This window comes from Chionomys nivalis, chromosome 23 (assembly GCF_950005125.1).
Source record: "Chionomys nivalis chromosome 23, mChiNiv1.1, whole genome shotgun sequence".
In the NCBI taxonomy this organism is placed as follows: domain Eukaryota; kingdom Metazoa; phylum Chordata; class Mammalia; order Rodentia; family Cricetidae; genus Chionomys; species Chionomys nivalis.
Genome location: NC_080108.1, coordinates 10,586,935 through 10,610,221, shown reverse-complemented (window position 1 = coordinate 10,610,221; position 23,287 = coordinate 10,586,935). Strand labels below are relative to the sequence as shown.

Sequence of the window (23,287 nt, the reverse complement as noted above, 5' to 3'; positions counted from 1 at the left end):
AATACGTGCCTATCTTATGATCTCCTGAACATTTGCACACATACCCTGTGATTACTGCAACTATCAGGGGAACTTTTCTTTGTAGTGGGCAGGAGTTACTCTGGAGTTTCATGAGGGGTCGAACTGGAGAATAAGTGGCTGTTGCCGTGGCATAGTGGCCCCACGCTAAGATATAAATGGAAGGAAGTAAGCAGACTTCTATAGCATCCTCTCTAAGGCTCAAGGAACACTCCAGAAGAGAGAGGGGAAGGCTGGAGGAAGGGGCGGAGTGCTGTGTAGATATTTCCTCTAAAAGGAAGGTAGGAGTAAGGGTTATAAGACACATCAACAAACAAAACGAGGAGCTCAGGAAACTCCTAAGGCTCAGGAAGGTCAGAGAGGTACAAAGCTCATGAATGAATAATGAAAGGCATTAATTATTAGCAGGCCTGAATTCTCACTCATCTAGCCCAAGTAGAGTCATGGTTATCTTATCCTCTTCCATCTCTCAGAAACTAGGCCAAGGCGACTGTGTAGACTGGGTGGGGACAGAGACTGGGCAGCATCTGAGCTTCAGTGGGTATGGAGGATAAAGGTGAGCACCAGGACCCTCGCTCATCCTGTCCTTGGCTCAGGTATACACGTTGGACTGGGTTACCTGGTGACAGCCACAAGAGAAAAGAGAATTTTGCCAGATAACCTGCACTACAGATTTGGAGCTTTAAGTCTCTATAATAATCCCCCCCCTGTGTGTGTGCGCGCGCATGTGTATGCATGCATGTGTGTGTTTAATGTGTCTTTCTTTCCATCCATACACATGTGTATGTGTACATGCATGCATGCCGTGCATACATACACACACACACACACCCTGGCTGTATCTCTCTGGGGAGTACTGAACACTTCAGGGGCCATTCTCTTCCCATATTCCAGGGAGTACTGAAGGCCTGAGGAGTCTGATGAAGAACCCCTACCAAGGCCTTCAGTCCTATGGCTGGAAGAGATGAACTAATGACCATTATCATGGGAGCAGCGACCCACTGTACAAAACCAAGGACAGAGAATTCTGTGGTCCTTCCCACAAGCCAAGGACTTTATTTGTTCCCAGATGAAGGGCAGTCGCAGCAGCGTCCGCAGTAGGCAAGGCTGTGGTCTGTGGTTTCTGGAACCTCAGGCTGGCGAGAGGGCAGGCAGCACCTTTCCAGCGCACTGGCCGAAACCAACACGGTAGCCATCCCCCTGGCAGTAACCTGAAACATAGTGAGGCAGGATCAGCCATGGAACCGCGGACCTCCTGGGCTCAGGTGCTTCAGAGCACGGACTGGGGCAACATAAAGACAAAGGCGGCGTTGCTCAGGGTGGAGGGCAACCTGTGGCTTTGCATACCCCTACCCCAGAGACAGGTGCCCTGCCTGGAACTGTGCCTCCTGCTACTCAGTGGGAGAAGGAAAAAATGGAGAGAAATGAGAACTCAGCTGCCAGTGGAAGAAAACACAAACAATCCTGAGAAGACAGGAGGTCAAAAAGCCCAATGGTTCTGTGGACCAGATGGGCAGCAGATCTGTACAGGGAAGGATTAACAGACACAGAGGCAGGTGTGAGAGATGCCCTGTCACATGACCGCATGGAGGGAAATGGGTTTCTGTCACACTGTTTCAGATGCTGAGACGGAAGTCTCAACTAACAGTAAGCTGAAGGGCAGTGGGCAGTGAAGTGCCAGTCTCCGGGAACAGATCCCTGCGGGTCCAAAGCAGAATGCCCAGAGAGGACAGAAGGCAAGGCTTGGGATTGATGCCTGAAGCCACTTGCTCAAATGGATAGTGTTTGGTTTCTTTCTTCTCCTGTGTGACTCCCTGCAGGGGCCCAGATTCAAATCCTGACTCTGTGCGACGCTGAATAAGGATGCAGATTTCCGTTGTGGTCTCCATGTGTGAAGGATGAGGACTGAGTACACATGGACACACCTTGTACCGTGTTTCATATGAACTGCATGAGAAGCTACCGCATACTCGGTCATCAGGGAGTGATGTAGGGATTTGTCTCAGCAAGGAAAGCAGAAAGCAGGGAAATGACAAGATTAAGGAAAGTCAGAGGAAGTCAGTAGGAAAGAGCCAAGGAGAGCCAGAGTAGGTGAAGCCGGAAGGCAGTATATGGGCCCTGGGCTCCTGTGGATCCTGCTTCCCACGACCACACAAAAAAGGACTTTCCCTGCCTTCTGTGGTACAAACATCCAAGAACACCATGGGGCTTGCTGCCTCAGCCCTGGGGCCCTCTATTCCAGGCCTGACCTGAGAGCTGCAGAGACAATTCTGCATTGTTTGAGGCAGCTTATTCAGTCTCTCTCTCTCTCTCTCTCTCTCTCTCTCTCTCTCTCTCTCTTACACATCAACATTGTAAAAAGCACGTTCCATAGGCCCCCACAGCAGGACCTGAGGTTGGCTGGTGGGCACTGAAGCAACACCAGACACAAAGCAGGCGTACAGCAGTTGGCGTCCTTGCTGGACAGGCAGAGGTCTAGCCTTGGAGAGCAGCTCGCAACGGGAACTGTATCCTGACCTTGCCGTCTGTGTGCTCTGCCATGAGTCACCTCCCTTATACGCTGCTAGGTTTTTTTACTTTGCAGAACTGGGGCAACGACACATTTCCAAAAGGCTCGGGTGAGTAGGAAGAGAAAGCATGGAAGCAGACACACCTCCAACACCGCTGGGCCCTGCAGACATTTAATAAGCACAGTCAGCCCTCGGCGTCTCCAGGGTAAGCCCCTGGGCAGTCTGCATAGAGCCTACACACACACGGTCCCTACACACTTCAAGTCATCTAAGGGTGGCTTACAGTGCCTAAGACAATACAAATGCCATGTCAAGAGTTACACTGTATGGCTTAGGGAATAATGACAAGAAGACTGGCCATTTTCAGTACAGACACAATGTTTCTTAATATGTTGCCTCTGTAACTGGTTGGATACATGGACATTGAACAGACACCACGAGGCTCTACATAGTTAACCAGAATTAGGATCAGTGGGAGCAAAGCGGGTAGTGATCAACCCTGGGGTGCTGCTTGCTGTTTTGAGCTCTGACTGTACCTTTCTCCTTAGTTCAGCCCACTAAACAGTATGCCTAGCTTGTCACTATGTACTTCAGATTGAGCTATGAACTCCAACGATATCACATCCCACACTGGCATCTACTTCACAGAGCAGAGGCTTTCAGGTGTGACTATGGAAAGAATCCTCAAATAAGACTATCTGCATGGGTTTGGAAACTAACACAAGTATGTCATAGGAGGCAAGGAGGGAGGTTCGAGGAACAGAACAAGACTGTGTGTTGATGTGAACAAGGACTAGAGCTCTGCTGGTGGCGCTATAGCTGGAAGGCCAAGAATAGGCCTTTCCCCCAGACATCTGTAAGGAGCGCAGCCCCCCATCAGCTCCACAGTGGACTTCTGTCTTCCAGAACTATGAGAGAAGGCCATCAAGCTCACGAGCTCTTAGCGCAGCACAGGAAAGGAACAGGAGACCTTGGCTGGGTATGGAAGCTGACAGTCATGCTGCCATCTTGAATGACATTGAGCTGCTAGCAGAGGACAGAGGTGGCAGGGAAAGCTGTGCCAAGCTGTGCCAGGCTGTGCTAGGCTGAGGTTGGGGTCCACAGCTCTGAGAAAAGTGATATGTGATAGCAGAGGGTCTGCAGGAGAAAGAAGCTGAGTGAGCCACGCAGAATCCCATGCTAAGAGGTGATAGATTGTATGTGGCAGCAGATGGGTTTCACGAGGGGATCTTGGACAGAATAGGAGCGTTGTGGAGCAAGCAGGAGGATTCCGTGAACAGGACTGACTGAAAGGTCTATTGCTGAAGCCCTGTGAGGGCTTCAGCTGTGGATCCATAGGCGATCTAGGGCACACCCTCTGCACAGAGGGGACAGGGCACCTTAAAAATATATCCAGCAGACTACTATGAGGAAATGAGTCCAAGGTTCCAGTCCACAGGACAGAGACTTTTGGTACCAGGATGGCATCAAGGAACTACGGGTCATCAGAAGATACCCAAAAGGAAACAAGTGGCTGATGAGAGCAGACCAGGCGGGAAGGTAGGAGACAGTTATAGGTTTCATCAAAGAAAGGTCAAGATCCTCATCTCTCTAGAGACAGCCATGTAAAACAGCAGAGGGCAAGAAGACCTAAATACACATCAGCACTAGTTCAAGTACTTTAGCTGTAACATACACTCCAGGTTTTAGATGCCCCAAGGTGAGAAGAATTGGGACTGGACAGATCCACTGCCTAGAGGGAAAACCAGACTTCCTTATTCACAGTCTACAAAACCTCCACGGAGTGCCAACTTCACTGTGTAACCTGTATAATAGTGCACAGGCAACACCGCAGTGTGAGCCAATGAGAGTCACCTCAGTGTGAGTCAATGAGAGTCGTCACCTCAGTGTGAGCCAATGAGAGTCACCACAGTGTGAGCCAATGAGAGTCACCACGGTGTGAGCCAATGAGAATCACCTCAGTGTGAGCCAATGAGAGTCACCACAGTGTGAGCCAATGAGAGTCACCAGATTCACTGCAGTGTGAGCCAATGGGAGTCACCACAGCATGAGCCAATGAGAATCACCGCAGTGTGAGCCAATGAGAGTCGCTGCAGTGTGAGCTACTCCTCATCTCTAGAGTTCCAGAAAGTCCTCCAGGGAACTCAGCAGGGGTCCAGCACACTTCTACCAAGAGCACAGCTGTTGGCATAATCCCAGAACTCTGCTATCAAACTGTAAAGATGAGGACAATCAAGTCCCAGAATGTTGAGTGACTCAATTGTCACACTGTTGGTGAGTCCCTGGGAGGTCACCGGAACGGTGATGACTCCAAGAAGTGGTCTTCTAATCATGGACCATGCCTTTCTTGCTATTAATAAACAGGAGAAAGACAGAATGGCAACCAAAGATATAGAGCCTCCAACTTCCTGGAAAGGGCTGGTGAGAATATTAGGTACTACCATAGTCATGCCCTCCTGACCCCAGGTTCAGATCAGCCCCTGATACATTGTCCAGAAAGCAAGGGCCCCACCATTACTGGGTAATTTGCTCTGTGTGTATGTGGTGGTGGGAATGCAAAATGGGCTCTCACTATGTTTCCTATGTGGACACTAACACATGAAGTTTCCAGAAGTCCAGGCAATAGCCCAGGGCATACAGTGCAAACACAGAATCCAGAAACTCCAGTAAATGCACAGCAGACAGATTGCTCCATTGCCAGATGGGTATTCTCAGCCTGAGGGGTTTGTGGGCCGCACCTGTTATGATGACTTCATCACCATCCAGCAGGAAGGTCCTGGTCTGGCCCTGGCCCAGATCGATGGCCTTTGTTCCCCTCCAGGACAGTTCTAGCATAGAGCCAAAGCTTCCAGGTTCCTTTATAAGAGAAAAGGGGGGGGGCATGCATTTATATCTTGGTGATATAAGAGGTCAGCTCTAATGTGACAGTACGGTGAGACACAGGGGCCCGTAAAACCTTTGAGGCCACTGCAGATGCGTCCTGGTGGCTCAAGAGGGTGTGCCTCCAATCTTCCTGTAAGCATGTTGTCTATTACGGGTTCTGTGCCTATAGCATGCTCAGGGGCCTGCTTTAGTGTGCCTTCTCTTTCCACCGACTGCAGCTCACAACCTCCATGCAGTACCATGCCCAGCACTATGCCACTGACGAGAGACTGTCACCTCCCAGGCACCAAGGCAAGGATCTCACTGAGTGAAGTCAACCTATTCACCACCCCACCTCACTATTTCCAAGTTGTGCACCCCTGTCCCCAGGCCCATGGTGGTGCCAGGGCAGATGAGAAGCCTGCAGCAGTGAGGTCACCTCCTTCTGTGTTAGATGGAGTGACTGCTGCTTTCTGGGGAGACAGTCAAGCTCTGGTTCTCACACAGGTCTCCTTTACCCCCAACTTGCTCAACTGGCCTATCTTTGGCTTGGGGACCCAGCGGGTATTTTTGACACTCACGGATCCACTGATGGTTCCGGAAGCCAGGAGGTCCCCGGGTCTCAAGTTGCATCCATTAGCGGAGTGGTGTGTGAGCTGCTGCAGCATGGTCCAGTACATATGCTGAGGGCACAGACACAGGAGGACATGTGTGGGCAGCCTGCTTCCTGGGCGGGATGTCGTCACTTGCTCCATGCCCATGCCTTTCCTACCCCCCCCCCCCCACTCCATGCATACTTACAATGCCTGTCTCATTTCAGTTGAGATTCTGCCTTCCTCTAGTCTCTCTCCAGATGACCTGCTGTCCACCCGCCTAAGGTTCTGAGCCCCCTTGTCTGTCAGCTTCTACATGGCTTCCTCTGGAACCTCATCTCTCCCAACATCCTTTTCTAAGTTGCCTGAAAGCTGCATCTTCTTAGCCTTTTCTGTCTGCTCAGGTCTACATGTTCATGAGCACCTCAGGCCTGGGAGTTCCTCCTTACTGTCCCTCCTGCAGTAAGGCCTGGCTGACCACCCCCCACTCCAGGACTTGGATCTGACACTATCCCCGGAGCCGAAGTGATTTTAACAGAATGTCTGAGCAGGATGGCAATGACAGGATGGGACGTGAGGTTTTATTTTTAAAGGTTTGATCAAAAATAAGTGGGCTGCTGAGATGTCTCGGTTAGTAAAGCTTGCTGCACGGGTATGAGGGCCCAAGTTTGACTGAGTCCCCGTGGCCCACAGAGTGTGGTATGAGCCTGTAATAATCTGGGTGCGATGTGTGCCTGTAATCTCCGCACTAGGGTGGAAGAGACAGCAGGATCCCTGAGATTGCTGGCCAGTAGGCCTAGCCCATCCGTGAGCTTCAGGTTCAGGGAGAAACCCCGTCTCAAAAATAAAATGGAGAAAGACTAAGGGAGACAGCCACTGTCAGCCTCAGGCCCCTTCATGTATGCATCCACACAGCACTTCCAATCAATCCAGTCCGCGAGGACACGGGATCCAGAGGCTGGACCTTACAGAATGCAAAATGCACCCAGAAAACTTTGGTCACATACATACAGCATCCTCCATCTTGACAGGACTCTGTGATGCCACACATGTCTAGAAAGGACCAGGGTCATGGGGACTTCAGGCTTTCACGATGACTGTCATCTCATCCCTAGTGGCTGCTATTCTCCTGTTCCTGTCCCCTTCTTCCCCTCCACAAAGCAGTCCAGCAGCCCCCAAACTCACCTTAAAGTTGGACCTGCAGATGGTAGCCGCCTGGCTCATTCCTTCTCCTGTCAGAGATTGAGTAGTGACACTCATAAGATTTAGTCCCACTGATCGGAAAGGAAAACTTTCAAATTGGCTCCACTTGTCTGCTAGGATTACACTTAGTCTGTGGAATAAGCTTAGAGGGTGTCAGAGCTTGGATATGCCCACTGAGGCTACCTAGTCCAGGGAGGGCAGAGACGTGCACCTAAGCTACCAGTTTTTCTTCCCATCCAGAACAAGCACTGTGTGCTGCTGAGTTTAGACACAGCTTCAGAGTACCCCTTCCTACAGTGTTCCTAACATCCACCACATAGGCTGAAACTTACATATTACCTTGCTCAAACACAGCCTGAGACTCTCTGGACAACTGGTCTACCTGCTACACTTCTGTACTAATAGATAGTGTAGTCATTCACCATTAATGTCGCAGTCCTTCCTAAGCACCTACTTCATTCAAGAGCACTGCCATCTTCTGATAGTATGAACCCCTACAATGTGCTTTCCTCCCTCAAATCCAGCCCCTCTACCACAGGAGGTATGCTCTGCAGCCCCACGGGAAGTCAGGGTGCCTACAGTGCAGCTTTGCCTCCCTGTTATTCTGATGTCAGCTTGGAACCTCAAAACTGTGACTTGAGCTCTGTACCCCCGGATGTTGTGGCTTCACTCCCATCCCATCCCTCTCCATCAGTGCCCTTCATTGACACAGGGAAATGACCAGAACAGGAGCAAGATAGGAAGGCACTGCAAGGATGTGTCTGGGAGTGAAAGCACAATCTTGGAGCTTACAACACTGGCACTTAGATCCAGTATGAGCCTAGCCAGCCCTGTCGGGAGCAGTGAGACCCCAGATCCTGAATTTCTTGTAAACAACTTGCTTTCCCCTGATCTGAGTGCCTACAGCTGCTCTGAGCACGAGACCTTCAGGAGTTCCTGACGGCAGGAGAGTGGTTTCTGGTGGGTTTGGCTGGGGCGTGGCTATCTCTATATAATCTGCCCCTGAACACAATAAAGGGGGCATTCTTGGGGAATTCGTTGTCTCTCTCTCTGTGTGTGTCTGTGTATTTTAACCTCCAGCCCCCTTGCCCGAAGCTCGCGAACTGGGTGCCAGCACACAGAGTGCAGACAGGGGGGCGCGGTGCGCAGCACAGCCCCATGACTCAGGGTGATCCTTCCTCTCTGAGCCTGTTTCCTGACTTGAAACATGAAAGTATGGGGCCAGCAGATTCCCAGAGGAGGGTGCTGCTATGGCTCTTAGATTTTTCCTAGATGGAGCATCCTGATATTTGATCCTTAAGAAAAGAAAGAAAGAAAGAAAGAAAGAAAGAAAGAAAGAAAGAAAGAAAGAAAGAAAGAAAGAAAGAAAGAAAGAAAGAAAAAGTCGTTTCCTGCCTCTCATGAGGACTGAAACCCAGGAATTGGCCTTAAGGACACAGAACAGAATGTGTGTAATCACAGACCAAAGGAGAGAAATTGAGGGAACAAGGATCTAGCTAGAGTTTGGCCTTGAGGAACTAAATGTCTCCAAATGTGTCCCCAGGCAAGATCTCTTCCACCCCAGACATAAAGATGACACCTGCCCCTTCCTAGTGAAGGTTCTGTTCTAGGTTTAGGTCTATGAATTAGTTTCCTTGGTCATCACATTGTACCATAAACCAAGGCTATAGTTCCCCTCTAACACAGACGGCAAACTAGTGGATTACCTGGTAACTTGCCCAAGCCCCAAAGCTGGACAGGAGTGATGCGGAGACCGGACCTCCACCACAGCCTGCACAGCAGCCCCTCCCACCACAGCTTGGTCTGTAGAGCCACTCACTCCACAGTTCAGTCTGTGGAGAGGCTCAGTGGAGGCAGGTCATCAGCATCGGATCTCTGGGCTGCCCAACCTGCAGTTCAGGGCTGAGCCCTGCTTCCCACAGTCCCATGAGCCTCTGAGATAAGGCTTTCCAACAGGCATTTGATGAAATGTGCCACACCTCTGGGGTGCAGGGTAAGGGTGGTGGCAGGGACAGATGTGACTAGAGACTAGGGTAGACTCTGGCTGGGAGAGCAGGCAGACACAGAATGAAGGACCAGGGTTCCCATGTGGGACAATGCCTCTAAACTGGAGGATGGCCCTCACATTCTTCTTTTCTTTACAAGAGCCCTGTGTGGCTCCAGACTGAAGCAGGTGCCTCTAGTGTCACTCAGCAAAGCTCAGAATCCATTGGGGCAATGACACCTGCTCATGCCTGCCTGCTGAACATGGATAACACCGCTCACCCTGAAACATACCTTTCAAGGCAACAGACAGGTTGATATCAAATGTGTAGGGCTGGCTGTGGCAGAGATACGGCAAGGGCTTGGGGTCCTAGAGGGAAGAGGAGTACATCAGAGAGAAGTGCTGAGTTCCAGCAGCCTCTGCACCCCAGCACAGAGTGTGCCAAGTGGCAGCAATGTTTCTTTTCCAGAGACCCAATCCCTGCTCACTATTCATAGATAGGACAGGAGGTCACATGTGCTAGATTTGAGAAAGTAAGCCGAGGAGGGGGTGCATAAGCAGGTTAGAAGTCACAGGGCCAAAGGAACAATGCTGTAGAGATCTGGGGGATGACAGACTTGGGAAGGGGACCATGGGAAGCAAGATGGTCCATAGAGCCTGTAAGGAAAGACCAGGACAATAGAGGGGGAAGGCAGATGCCCTAGAAAGCAGAGTGCCTAGCAACAGTGAATCTGGCAGAGTGAATTTGGTGCTGGGACACCTGGGGAGGCAGCTGATGGCCAGGCAGAGAGCAAAAAGAGCATTTCCCCAAAAGACAATACAAAAATCATTTAGCGGGACGTAAGATCATGCTGGGTGATTTGAACAGTTGTGTGTTTCTAACAGCCAGTGTGACCTGTGATGCTAAGTGGGAATACAGCTCTTTCCCAGTGAATGAAGGGTTAAACTCGAAACTGCTTTTGAGGAGAAGCAAACAAAGAAGCAAACAAACAAAAATTATGATTAGTTGGTAAGGGACAAGAGTGGTGACAGCTATATATAAATGGTACTGGGCAAGGACAGAGACACCTGGGGTCCAGACAGATCTGTGAAGATGGACCGGGAGGGAGGACAATGAGGGAGGATGTGGGCCATTGAAGGCAGGGGCCCAACAGGCCCTGCGAAGGCAGAAAAGAAGAGGGAGGGTGGAGGGAGACAGAGAAATGGGAAGGAGACCAGCAGAGGGGAGAAGTGGGTGCTATGATGGGGACAGCTAGGGAAGATCCAAGGAGACGGAGTGAAAGTCTTGCAGGGTCTTTTATGAAGGGCCGATTTGCAGGGAAAGTCCCCCAGGTTGTGGAAGCACAAAGATACATGGATGAGTGAGGGAGAAAAGCGGCAGCACACAGGCTCAGGAGACAATGCCAGGGAGAAAGCAGAGAGCCCTGAGCAGAACCTTCTGGACGAGAGTTGGACCCAGAGACAAGGGAGAACCAGAGAGGTCATCTGACAGAGCTATGTTTAAGAGAACATCCATGAAAGCTGGGGCCTACACAGTGTTGGCCTTAAGGCCATAAAGGCAGGGTGACTGCAGTGAAGGGGTGAGACAGGGCATAATGGGACAGAGTGGGGGATGGCAGCGAGGACCACTGGCCCAGCCCTGGGCAAGGGGGTTGGGAAGAGTGACAGAGACAACGCACTTTTCCCTATACCCTCTACTCTAATGCATTCTACAAATTAGACTCCAGAGGGAGCCATTGTACAAAGCTAAATTGTGCTATGGCGCAACCATTCAGTTTTGTCAGGCAGTTTCTTGAGTGCAGAGAACTCTAAAAGCTACAAAAGTATGTTTTCCCTATGAACTGTTAGAGGGACAGAAACCCCTGATGTCACGGCTGCCTGACCTGCACCACGATCCTGCAAGCACGGCACTGTCTCTGTATTTGCTCAGAGGGCAGCAGAAAAGGGCAGAAACAGGAACGTAGAGCAGAGCTTTCGGCAGAGGGGCGTTTACCTGCTCCGGGTTGGACACCACAAAGGGCATGAGGGCATCCATGGGCACCACCCATGGGGAGATGGTGGTTCCAAAGCTCTTCCCCAGGAACGGCCCGAGAGGGACGTATTCCCATTGCTGGATGTCTCGGGCTACAGGAGAAGAGCAAGCTTAGGGTTCATGATGATGTACAGGCTCACTCTAACCTGCTTCTTGACCTGCATGTGATGGAGGTGGGTCTTGTATTAATCTGTTGCTTTCATTGGTTAATTAATAAAGAAACTGCCTAGGCCCATTTGATAGGCCAACCCTTAGGTGGGTGGAGTAAACAGAACAAAATGCTGGGAGAAAGGAGCCGAGTCAGGCAGTCGCCATGATTCTCCCACTCCAGACAGACGCAGGTTAAGATCTTTCCTGGTAAGCCAGCTCATGGTGCTACACAGAATATTAGAAATGGGTTAGATCAATATGTAAGAGCTAGCCAATAAGAGGCTGGAACTAATGGGCTAGGCAGTGTTCAAAAGAATACAGTTTCCGTGTAATTATTTTGGACATAAGCTATGCGGGCGGCCGGGTGCCGGGGACGCAGCCCTGACGCTCATATTACAACATGCATGGACCTCTCCACAGGGCTCTGGCAAGCCAGACCTCCCAGGGTGTCCTTCTGTATATGTGTTGCTTTTATTGGCTAATGAATAAAGCTGCTTTAGCCTATGGCAGGACAGAATATAGCCAGGCTGGAATGAATATATATATATATATATATATATATATATATATATATATATATCCCTCCACACTCAGCTCTTCATCAGCAGAATGAGATGCTGGTGCTGGCAACAGGGAGTGGAGATAGGTGGGGCTTGACAAAGGTTTAGGTACTGTCAGCACCGTCCTTCCATTTATGAGGAAGCCCCTAGGGGAAGCTGTGACTGGCCCACATCCCCAGAGCCACACATCTGTGCAGCAGCCCCCTTGTAGTCCTTGGGCTTCCTGTCCCACAGTCAATCCCCATGTGCCTGTGCACAGAGCAGCGGTGGAAGCCACCAGGTATTACCACTCCAGTCATTCATGAGGACCATCCCAAAAATGTGCTCGTGGGCTTTGGAGATAGGGATCGGCTCTCCGTATCTGTTCCCAGGGCCTACAAAAAAAGCCTGTCACAGGGAAAGTCGGTTAGAATCAAGACAGCCTGTAAGCCGAGTGGTGGTGGCGCACGCCTTTAATCCCAGCACTCAGGAGGCAGAGGCAGGTGGATCTCTGTGAGTTCGAAGCCAGCCTGGTCTACAAGAGCAAGTTCCAGGACAGGCTCTAAAACTACATAGAAACCCTGTCTCAAAAAAACAAAAAACAAAAAAATAAAACAAACAAAAAGACCACCTGTCATTTGGGGTCACTGCCGGTTGCAGGGCAAGGGGAAAGTATTTCCAGCCTGGGGACGAGGTACTAATTCACTGGATCTCTAAGACAAGAACTGCACTCACGTGTGCCCTGTTTTCCTAGCAGCCCCATGATCGTTTCCTCCTGACACTCAGGGCACCGCAGGCCTTTCTGCTCCTTTCTTTGTTCCCTATAACTATAACATGACTGCATAACCTAATGTCTGACAGACAGCTCTATGATGCTCGTGAAGAACTGAAGCATCAGGTAGACAGACTGACACAGCACCTGACACAGTGGCACACATTACAACCTGTCCCCAGAGGAATGAGATGTGTGTGCCAGCCATGAACCAACAGAACCTCCAGTCATGTCCATGGGAAACTAAAAGGTGCAGGCAGGGTGGGGTGGGGGTTGGGGGGTGGGGGGTGGCTCCTTCATCGGCACAGAATCAGCTAATTCATGAAGTCAGGGTTGGTTTTATTTGTTCGGTGACAGGGCAAAGTTTTCATCAAGATAAAAAAAAGAAGAGAGATCCAAGGGCAGCGAGGCATGAAGGATGCCATCACGTTCAAGACCAGGGGATCTCCACCTCATTTCTCATAGCTGCACACGGGTCTTTGGCACTCCCATAATAAAATGTGTAATTTAAATAAAAAGCAGAGCCTGACTGGGAGGAGAAACTTTTGGGGAAAAAATGATTTTAAAATATAAATAAATGTTTAAAAAAGCGGAGCCTTGGTGTAAGCATGTTTCTGAAACGGTGCAGGCCGTGCCACAGGAGTAACAAGGTGACGAGGGCTGCTTGATGCTTGTTGCTCACATATGAACATATAATATCACCATGAATGCCAACAGAACAGGTGAGACTCTGCTCCCCCCAGAGGCAAAGAAATGGTTTTTTGCATCTCCGGCTGCAGCACTCATCAACAGACCAGTCAGCCGTTTTATCTAACCACACTTTAGTTCTTTTTGTTAATGGCATCTGCTCTAGCGTCAGCTCATCAGCACTGAATTCCCCGTCGAGGGCTGCAGCTCAGGGGTGAAGGAGGGTTTTCCAGCACGGGTCTATAAGGGACCTCTGCCCTCTTGCAGTTAGGAGCGCACAAGGGCTCTCCACTCGGGGGACATAATAAATAACAAAATCAACTCAAAACACATGAGTATGTGGGAAATACGGGGGGGGGGGCAGACCAGAAAAATAACACGTGTTTATAGAATGAGATCTGAAACAAGAAGACAGGGAGCCCAGTGTGACCTCCACCGAAGACAAGTGTATGCATCAAGGAGACTCAAATTTTCCACTTCTCCCTGTGGCAATGACTTGTGTTACTATTTGGGTTGCAAATAAGTTTAGCGAGTAGGTGAATTCACGAACACAGGACCTGAAGGGCGAGCATCAGCTTCCCTCAATGGTCCCATGGGGTCACGGGGCTGCTGTCTGTGACTGGACAGGTGTGAACTGCTGCCCCAGAAAGAGAGCTCGCCCGCTGCAGGCCTTTTTGGATCCCACTCAGTAAGGCTTGGCACGTAACTCACCATCTCCAACTCCATGTCCAGGAGTTTGCAGGCACCATACACGGGAGGCTTTGCTGGGGAAGATAGCACATAAAAGGAGCCATCAACACCAGAGTACAGAGCTCATAGCAACAGGGCGGGGCTGGGCGTTGCCAGGGCCTGGATATTTGGAGTCCCTTACAGTTATCAGGTCTCATCTGTCCCATGGGTCTTCGGATTGGGGTGCCAGATACCACGACGGAGGAAGCTCGGCCATGGTATCCCACAGGTAAGTGGAGCCTAACAAAGGAGGGAGAGAGGGGTGTGGGTGCCAGAGATGTTACATGTGGTGTAAAATAAACTTCAGAAAGAAACAATCAGTTCACACTTACTATTCAAAAGTTCAAACATGTGCCCAAGTGTCCACGGACAGAGGAATGGAGAAACCAAACGCAGTACATCACAGGGGGCGGGGTGGGGGTGGGGGGTGGGATGATTCAGGTTTAATAAGAAAAGGCGGCAGGGTGTGCCTGCAATCCCAGCACTGTACTCAGAAAGAGAGCGCGGGCAGAGGCGGGAAGAGGACCACAAGCCTGTAGCAGCCTGGTGTACATGGTAGGTTCTAGGCCAGCTAGGGCTAGCTCCACAGTGAGGAAGAGAAGGAGGAGGAGGAAGAAAAATAAAGAACCTGAGTTTCTCTGACTACAGACAAGAGTTCTGCTGCTTCCTTTGTGGACCCTGCTTGGAACAATAGCTATCCAAGGCTGGGGAACACTTTCAGAGGATGCTTGGAAGACAAGACTATGGAGAGGAGATCAAAGAGCTTTCCCAAATATCAAAGCACTACCGAGCAAGGTGGGGCCGGGGTGCTCTTAGATGAACACACGGACCTACATGTAGCGTATGATACACACCAATGGTTATTTTGAATAAAGCAAGAGGTTATGCCTGCAGAGCAGTGAGTGGCGGCTCCCTCGAAAGCTCTGCCTACCTATACCCCAAACCCCCAGGAAGATGGAGGAATAATCTTTTTAGACGTAACTAACAACCTTGGATCATCTGAGAGTCCCTATATCCCAGAGGGCCTTTGTACAAGGTAGAAGACACGGAGAAGACAGGGGCAGCTAAGAGTGATATAGCCACAAGGACTGTCCACGGCAGCAGGGAAATGGAGAATAAAGGTCAGTCTTGCAGGACACAGCAGGCTGGGCCCGGTCTCCAGACTCCTACTTCAGGTGTGTAGTTACGACAGACTGCCGTCCTGTGCAGGGCCAGGGTGCACTTATCTATCATAAACCGTATGTTCTCATGACCTCAGGGAAAATGATACACAGACTGTCTAGTCCCCAAAGGAGCTGCCTGTCACCAAGTTGCCAGAACGTGTCTAGCCAAAGACCAGGGCTCAGGAAGTAAGGGGCAAGGCCAGTGAAGATATGCTTCCTTACCCTCATCTGGACCAAACTGGGAGCCACAGCCTTTGACTGGCAGCTCCTTCACAGAGTAGGAACAAAGGCCTTCTCCGCGTGATTCAGGGTGGTCCCCGTGCTGCCTTTGTTTATATTATGCACAAGTTCTTTACTACAAAGATCATTTGGGTTGAGCCTCCCTCCTCTAAAATGCTTGAGACTGGAAGTATTTTTGAGTTCTGATTTTTTACCCAGAATGCTCATGGGCTAGACCATAGGCAGTTGGCCAATGAAAGAATCTAGAGATCAAGCATCGCAGGGGATTCATTCCCATGTCTGTTCTCCGGGGGGAGCTGAAGGGACTGACCCACAGGCTCTTGACAGCCCTCCACCCCTAAAATCTGAGAGAACCAGAAGCTAGGTCTGCTGTTTCTAGAGGCCGTGACTTCATCCCTTCTAGTTTTCCCCCCAGACTGCTTTGACCAAAGAGGGTCTTTGCAGCTCCTGGGGAGAGATGATTTCGAATTCATCCCAACGTCTGGTCTAGGACATACCAATTGGGCATCAGCGCGTTCTCCTTGCCCCTGAACATAATGCCAACGTTAGTGGCGTGCTGCCGAGAGGAGTAGAAGTCCGTGTAGTCTCCTGCAGAAGGAAGACCCAAAACAGCCAGTGACCCAAGAGGAGGGATTCACACCCCTCTTCAAGATTCACGGACCCCTTCAGGAAAAGTAGCCCACACTTCCTGATTCAGACAGTGAGATTTAAATATGAAATGGCTGCCCCCACTCCCTCCCACCTGGACCACATAGAGCTGCTATGGCCCTCACTGGGCAACCCTTGGCATGCCTTTGTTTAACATATGCCTGCTCCCTAGCCTCACTTCTCCCTCCCCTCTGTCAGTTTAAATCCTGGCAAGGCCTAGGCCCCACTTCTATTTTTTTTAATCTTTTTTTTAAATTAATTAATTAATTTATTTATTTCTTAAAGATTTCTGCCTCTTCCCCGCCACCGCCTCCAATTTCCCTCCTCCTCCCCCAATCAAGTCTTCCTCCCTCACAGCCCAAAGAGCAATCAGGGTTCCCTGCCCTGTGGGAGGTCCAAGGACCACCTACCTCCATCCAGGTCTAGTAAGGTGAGCATCCAAACTACCTAGGCTCCCACAAACCTAGGCCCCACTTCTGAACCCTTCTTTGGGGTGGGCTTCACTGCGCTCCAATCCCATGCATGCAGATCTTCGAGAAACTGTCACCATTCAGGCCGGTCCCAGAGCAACCCTCAGCACCAAGAACAAGGCATCTTGTATCTGTATTTGGACTTGTATATCAGTGCCTAATGATTGTGATGAACGTGGAAGTTCATGAGCTTCAGGTGCCCTTCTCTCACATGTGAACGAATTACTGAGATCTGCCAGGAAGCCCACTTACGGTACTTTGCTTACCCATCTTTCCTGAACCTTGTACCAACCCCCCACACACACACACAGCAAAGCTGAGTACCCCAATCCAAGCAGCTTGGACAAGAAGTGGAGGTGGAAAGAGAAGGAGAGGGCACAGTCTAGGAACCAGCTAAGCAAGGGGCGGCCAGCCTGAGACCTGCTCACTACTTCCCACCTTCAGTCCTGGGCACAGAAGCAAGAGCGAGTGTGTTTGCCAGAAAATAAACAGGTCCATGACCATAGAAACAGGAAGTCACAGTATCCATTAACTAGAAAGGATGAAGGACCCCGAGAACTAGTTTGCCTTGAAAGTAGAGCATAGTCCTGAAGGGAAGCAGGAGATGAGCCCATCCTCAAGCCGGTCTTCCACCTAGCTGTGGGCATTAGAACCTTTGCAAGACTTTGCCGAGTGGAGAAACGGGTTCAGGAAATTCCATCCTTCCAGGCAGAATTGTGCAGCTCTCAGACCACAGGTGTCCAGGCAAAAGCAGAGGCTCCCTCTCTTGGCTGACATAGAAGGATGCACCCTACGCCTGGCCTCAGGCTGGTGGGCCCATTTCATTTTCAGTCAGCAACTTGCTGATTCGGTCAAATCGGATGCCATGCCAAGCATCTGCCCAGCCAGCCAGGCCCACTAAACTACTCTGGATGACCTAACAGGGAAGCAGGACTCACCTATGGTCGCAGGAAGGTGCATTGTGGCAGCAGCCTGGGAGACGAAGGCACTGAAACACAGAATCAGGGGTTCCATCTGGTCTTCCAGACCCAGAGCCCCCCCCACCCCCACCCCACCATGTGCAACCCAGAACAGGGCTGGGTGAAGCTGCCAGACAGCCAAGCAATGATGCATAAGGCACTGCTAACTACCCCAGCCTCATCCCCCCTGCCATGTCCCTCTTTCCCCGTGTGTTCCTCACCGCTGCAGAAGCTTATTGTCATCTCGGAGCCTGGCTTGGCTGGCAGACAGCAAGTCCTGCAAGGATGCTCTTGCCTCCTTCCAGGCAGCTTGACCCAGGCCCATAAAGCTGTTGAGAGTTGTCTAAGGCCAAAACAGGATTAGAGATGGTTATGCCCGAGAAAATCCTTGAGCCATCTCTTCTGCCAGAGTCTGAGTTCTCTCCATGCACTCACAAGCTGGGACCCTTGTTCATATGTTTGTCTTCTCTGCATAAAGCTAGAGAAAGCTGGTCATCTTTCTTGACACCCCATCTGTTCCTGAATATGCCCCCCCACAATGCTTAATAGCTATTATGTGGACAGCCACCCCAGAACTGCACAAGTCCCACTTGTCTAGTGACAAGACTGACTCCAGGCCAGAGGATGGCCAGGAGGACCGACAGGGAAGATGTGTGCAAAGTTCCTGCACAAAAGAGGTCCTCAGGGAACACCACAAGCACCCCTGCCTGTGTGTCAGGAAAAATCGGATCCTACAAGCCGACCTGTGATGAGGGAGGAAAGTTAGACCCATCCCCCATAGACATGGAGGCCAAACTGGCTGCCTCCAGGCACAACTGCACACCTAGAGGGCAGGGCAGTCACTCTACGTAGACACAAGCAAGGACGGATGCTCCAGGACTGTTCTTTTGAAGGACTGGGCAGCCATCCCCCATGAACAAGAAAGCCAGAATGACTGTATCAAGCTGTACCCCAAATCTGGACTGTAACAGTCATGGTTCCTTATCTCAAGGTTTTCCTGCCTTAGAACACCAAAGCGTGAATAGCCCAGGATAAAAAGAAACCAGAGTTATATACTATCCTCATCTCGTAGGCAACTTGAGAGACCCACTGGAGTCAGGGGCTCACATTCTGCTCAGAGACCACCCTAAGGTGTCAAGGCTACCTCCTGTCACCTCTATGTGTCAACAGCTCCCACTTACCCAGGGATAAGCTGTGACTAAGGAAACACTATCTCATTCACAGTAGGTAGTAAAATGGACACAATTTATGACACAGTGTCCTACCTCATCGAAGACATGTTGGTGTTTGGAAAGGACAGGCCCGGTGAAGAGGTGTTTAATGACACTGAGGTCCAAGATCTGGTCACCGATGGCCACACCAATCCGTGGCTTTGGCTGGGAGGAGAAAGACACAGTCAGTTCTGATAGGCCAGTTCATTCACTGTAACAGAAACCCAATACTCAGGGACCCATGGGTTCCTTTGGGACAACCCTCATAAGGAGAGGACTGAGGACCAGGATCCAGGATAAGAAAGAAAGCAAAGTTGTGACCTCTTGATGGAAAATTAATCAAACACCCCCCCATAGACTAGAGGAAGACCAGGGAGCCTATGGAGGCAAAGTTCCCAGCATTGCTTGCCTGCATCTAGTGATGAGCTGCTCACCACCTTACCAAGAACCTGAATTCCTTTTCATACTGGTCCTAGGACTTTGCTCGGGGCCATTCTCTTACGAAGCAGAGCAGCGAGTGCTCCACATGTTGTAACTTGGAGCGACAGCTCTGTGGTAGCCTGAACGCAGCAGAACTCAGGTGCTGAAGAAGCAACGGTGCTCTGACCACAGGAATGAATTTTGCTTATGCCCCCATAAAAGCTCTGCAGGAGTTTAGATGGATACAGCAGACCAAATATTTTGTCAAGGCTGGCCCCTGGCCCCACAACACTAAGCACATCAGAAGACTTCACTTCCTGGAATTCTGTCCTAAGTCAGGCTTCCTTGACACCTGAACCAACAGTCCAGCCATTCTAGGGATTTCATGGGAGTTGAAAGGCAGACTTCTTGGCTGACCCTGTCTCCAGTGCCTGCTCCTTTCAGTGGGCAGAGAGAAGTACCTGCAAGGCACACCCTAAGTGTTAGGGATAGACCAAGGCCACACGACCCTGAGAAGCTTCACCAGAGAACCCATATGTCCTCAGCTCTGTAACTCTGTGTGCCTCAGTCTCCCCACTCTGCTTCAAAAAACACAGAGCTGAGCTACACGGATCCTGGTGACAGTCAGCTCGGGTGATATATAGGACAGTGTTACAAGGAGAGGGTCCCTTGTTTGTCCCAGCCGCCTGGCTAGCTTATATCCGAAATAACCACACAGAAACTGTATTAGTTAAAACACTGCTTGGCCATTAGCTCTAACTTCTTATTGGCTAACTCTTACATATTAATTTAAGCCATCTCCATTAATCTGTGTATTGCCACGTGGCTGTGGTTTACCGGAGATTCTAACTGATACCCATCTCAGGCAGAGGATTCATGGCTTCTCTGACTCTGCCCTTCTTCCCAGCATTCATTTCTGTCTTCTCTGCCTACCTAAGTTCTGCCCTGTCAGGCCCAAAGCAGTTTCTTTATTCATTAACCAAGGAAATCAACACATGAACAGAAGGACCTCCTACACCAGGACAGACCATGGGGCAATCATCCTATGCCTTGCTGAAGGCAAGACAGAACCTCTATCATTGTATCACCTCTGTGACCTAATCACAGGCATTACCTGCCTGGTCATACATGAACCAAGCCTATACTGCGTCACTTTGGTGCTATAACAGCTGTCAAAGGAGAGGAGTAATCGGTAGTCCTATCCAGACCTAATGCCCATGAGCCACAGCTACCACTGCAATAGCACACTATCCACAATGCGGCAATAACGGCACTTATATATTTCCCAAGGCTAACCAATAGCTGTCTAATTGGACTTAGAGCCTGCTCAACATGAGGGAATCCATGCCTGTTACTATAAACCAAGTCAACTGCCCATGGCTGGCGAGGTCACAGACCCAAGAGAAGAACCTAGTATTGTCGCCCAAATCCCATGCTATATCTGCAATGCAATCCCAACTCCGACGGCTCAGGGAAAATCACCCAAGAGGGAGCAGAGAGACAGTAAGAGTCAGTGGCCCAGGACACCTGTTGACAGATCATTTCCCCTAGACATGACCAGGGAACTCCACCTAAGAATTCTCAACAATATAGTTGACTAAACAAGACCAGCACAATGACACCAGTTGACCTGCCAATCCTGATGCGAAATTCTCCATGTCCCCGCCCCTAGATGAAGAGCTACAGGTCAATCAATAGTTGTCTCCAGGAACAAACTCCTATATAGATGGACCAATTCCAAGCAGTCAGCCCTGGACACAGGTACATATGAACAAAGCTAAATGTGTCCAAGGGGTTATATATACATATGAATATACATGTAACAACAATAAAGAAGGGATCATGAATTTGGGAGGGGGAAGAAAGAAGTTGGAGGGAGGAGCTTCCAGGAATGATGTAGTGCTTACATAAGAAATTCTCAAAAAATTAAAATTTAAAATTAAAAATTAAATTTTTATTACTACTAAAAAAAAGAAGCTGGGCATAGTGGCACATGCCTTTAATCTCACACTCAGGAAGCAGAAGCAGGCAAATTTCTGAGTCTGAGGTCAGCCTGGTCTACAGATCTAGTTCCAGAAGAGGCATGGCTATTTCAGAAAACCCTGTCTCAAAACAACCAAAATGATGATGATGATAAAGAAACAGCAGAGTATAGTGTCTGGAAAGCCTCTAGTCGCATATAAAAGAACAGTAACTTCAGATTCCCCTGCGAGGGCAAGCCAGAGTCCCTTACTACTCAACCAAGTGCTGAGGATGGGCTTGCATGCACAAACTTTCCTGCCTGACCCACCTGGTGCTCCCAGAAAAGACTGAGAGCATCTCTACTGAGGGTAAAGTACTTTCTAGGGGAGGCCAGAGGGAGTATTCTGCCCCCAGAAGGTGGTTGGCTGGCACAGGTTAAGGCTCCACACACCTCCTATGTGGACAGGATGACCCATTAACTTTGCGTCCTTGCAACATCTACTCATGCCTGGTGGTTGTGAAACCACCACTTAGCTCTTCTGACCAAGGCATTAAGCACAGCAGGATACAAAAGGGCAGTCATCTGGGCAAGAGATGTGGAGAACCCGACCAATTGCCAGGAGTCCTTTTCTTCCTTCCTTCTGTTGGTGCTTGCTAGTCAAGCACTCTGCTACCTATCAATCCTGGCAAATATATATATATATTTTCTGACTCCTATTAGGTGCAAGCAGTTCCCTTGGCTCTATGACTTACAAAACTAAACCAACAGTGCTAGCAAAAAGCAAGCAGAAAATGCCACAAACATTTTGAAAGGATGTGCTTTGCCTATCCGAGGATCCCTTTATGTATTTGTTGATAACTCAGCTCCACCAAAACCGTTTTCAAAGATTTCTTTCTAATCAGACTATGTGTACAAGTCAAAGTTCATTTCTCTTGCCCCACTGAGCTTGTGGTCAGTTCAGGGAATGCCCAGCAGGTCACACTAGAGCAGAAAGAATTTAGGCTAGAGGTAAAAAACCTGGTGTCTTAGACTGCACAGTTTCTATGCCAGAAAGTGCTTGCTCAAAATTTATGGGGGTCAGCTGGTACTTTCCAGGTTGTAGGGTCAAGGACTAGCAGTAAAATGAACAACCACCCGGCTTCTTGGAAGGAAACGGCCAGCAGGACTACACGTCCGTTTTTGGGTCACAATAATCGCACGGGACTGCTGTCTAGGCGAGGGGTGATAGCTCCCCTTTCTCTTTGCAACTGGTTCTCGCACAACCCCACAGGAGCTGAGACTGAATTTCAACATCCTGCACAGCCGCATTCGAGCCACAGGCGCCTTCCACCGAGGCTCGGGAGGAACCAACCGGAGCTCCCACCTCCCCGTGCCCGAGCCCAAGCTCACGTGGCTTTGAGTGGAGAAAACGCCATAGGGCAGGTTTTGGATGGGAAAGTCCGAGTCCTCGGCCACCGGAATAAAGGACATGCTGACGAGCACCCAGCAGGAAAACCCGTGGCGGGCAGGGTTTGGCTAGCGGGGCTGTGTTTAGGGCGAGTGGAGCACTCAGACGCAGAGACCGCCCCAATCCAGGGATTGCTCTTCCCCGAGGCCCGAACCCAGTACCGCCTGGCAACACCCCTACCCGCCCCTCAGGACCGCCTCTTCCCCGGCCCCGCCCCACCGCCCCTCCACCTCCAAGCACGCTTTGCGCCTCCCTTAACCCCGGGCCCACCCTCTGTACCACCTAGCACCCCACCCGGGACCACCCTATTCCCATGCCCCTCGACCGCCTCCGCCTCTATACCAGCCCCCTTCCACCCAGGAACCGGCCAGCACCCACCCTGGGACGATCCCATTTCGCTCTTCTGTGACCTCCCCGCACCCAGGACCACCTCACCCAATCGTACACATAAAATAGTCCTCCTTATTCGGCCCAGAGATGACCGGAACCCAGAAACGCCCCGCCCCCGGCCCTCCCCCAGGACCCGTCTACGCCCCGCCTTGGTCCTGCCCCCTTTCCATCCCGGAACCCAGGACCGTTCCGCCCCTGTGTCCATAGGGCCATCTATCTATCTGGTCCAACCCCTGGGTCCAGGTATTCGTTCTCACCTAGAACACCCTAGCCCTAAGGCCCTGTCCCTGTAGGAGC

General features: G+C 50.4%; 1 protein-coding gene across 1 annotated transcript; it reads right to left on the bottom strand.

The window, feature by feature from the left end:
• Window positions 1-1,062: 1,062 nt before the first annotated feature.
• On the bottom strand, window positions 1,063-22,738 carry Fah (fumarylacetoacetate hydrolase). The gene is made up of 14 exons (XM_057756355.1): window positions 22,543-22,738; window positions 18,825-18,935; window positions 17,781-17,902; window positions 17,539-17,588; window positions 15,980-16,070; window positions 14,222-14,319; window positions 14,062-14,114; window positions 12,200-12,299; window positions 11,164-11,294; window positions 9,464-9,539; window positions 7,169-7,215; window positions 5,972-6,073; window positions 5,267-5,384; window positions 1,063-1,229 (listed from the first exon to the last, which is right to left on the bottom strand). The coding sequence occupies exons 1-14, from the start codon at window positions 22,621-22,623 to the stop codon at window positions 1,150-1,152; spliced, it is 1,260 nt and encodes a 419-aa protein (XP_057612338.1). The 5' UTR covers window positions 22,624-22,738; the 3' UTR covers window positions 1,063-1,149.
• Between the last annotated feature and the right edge of the window lie 549 nt (window positions 22,739-23,287).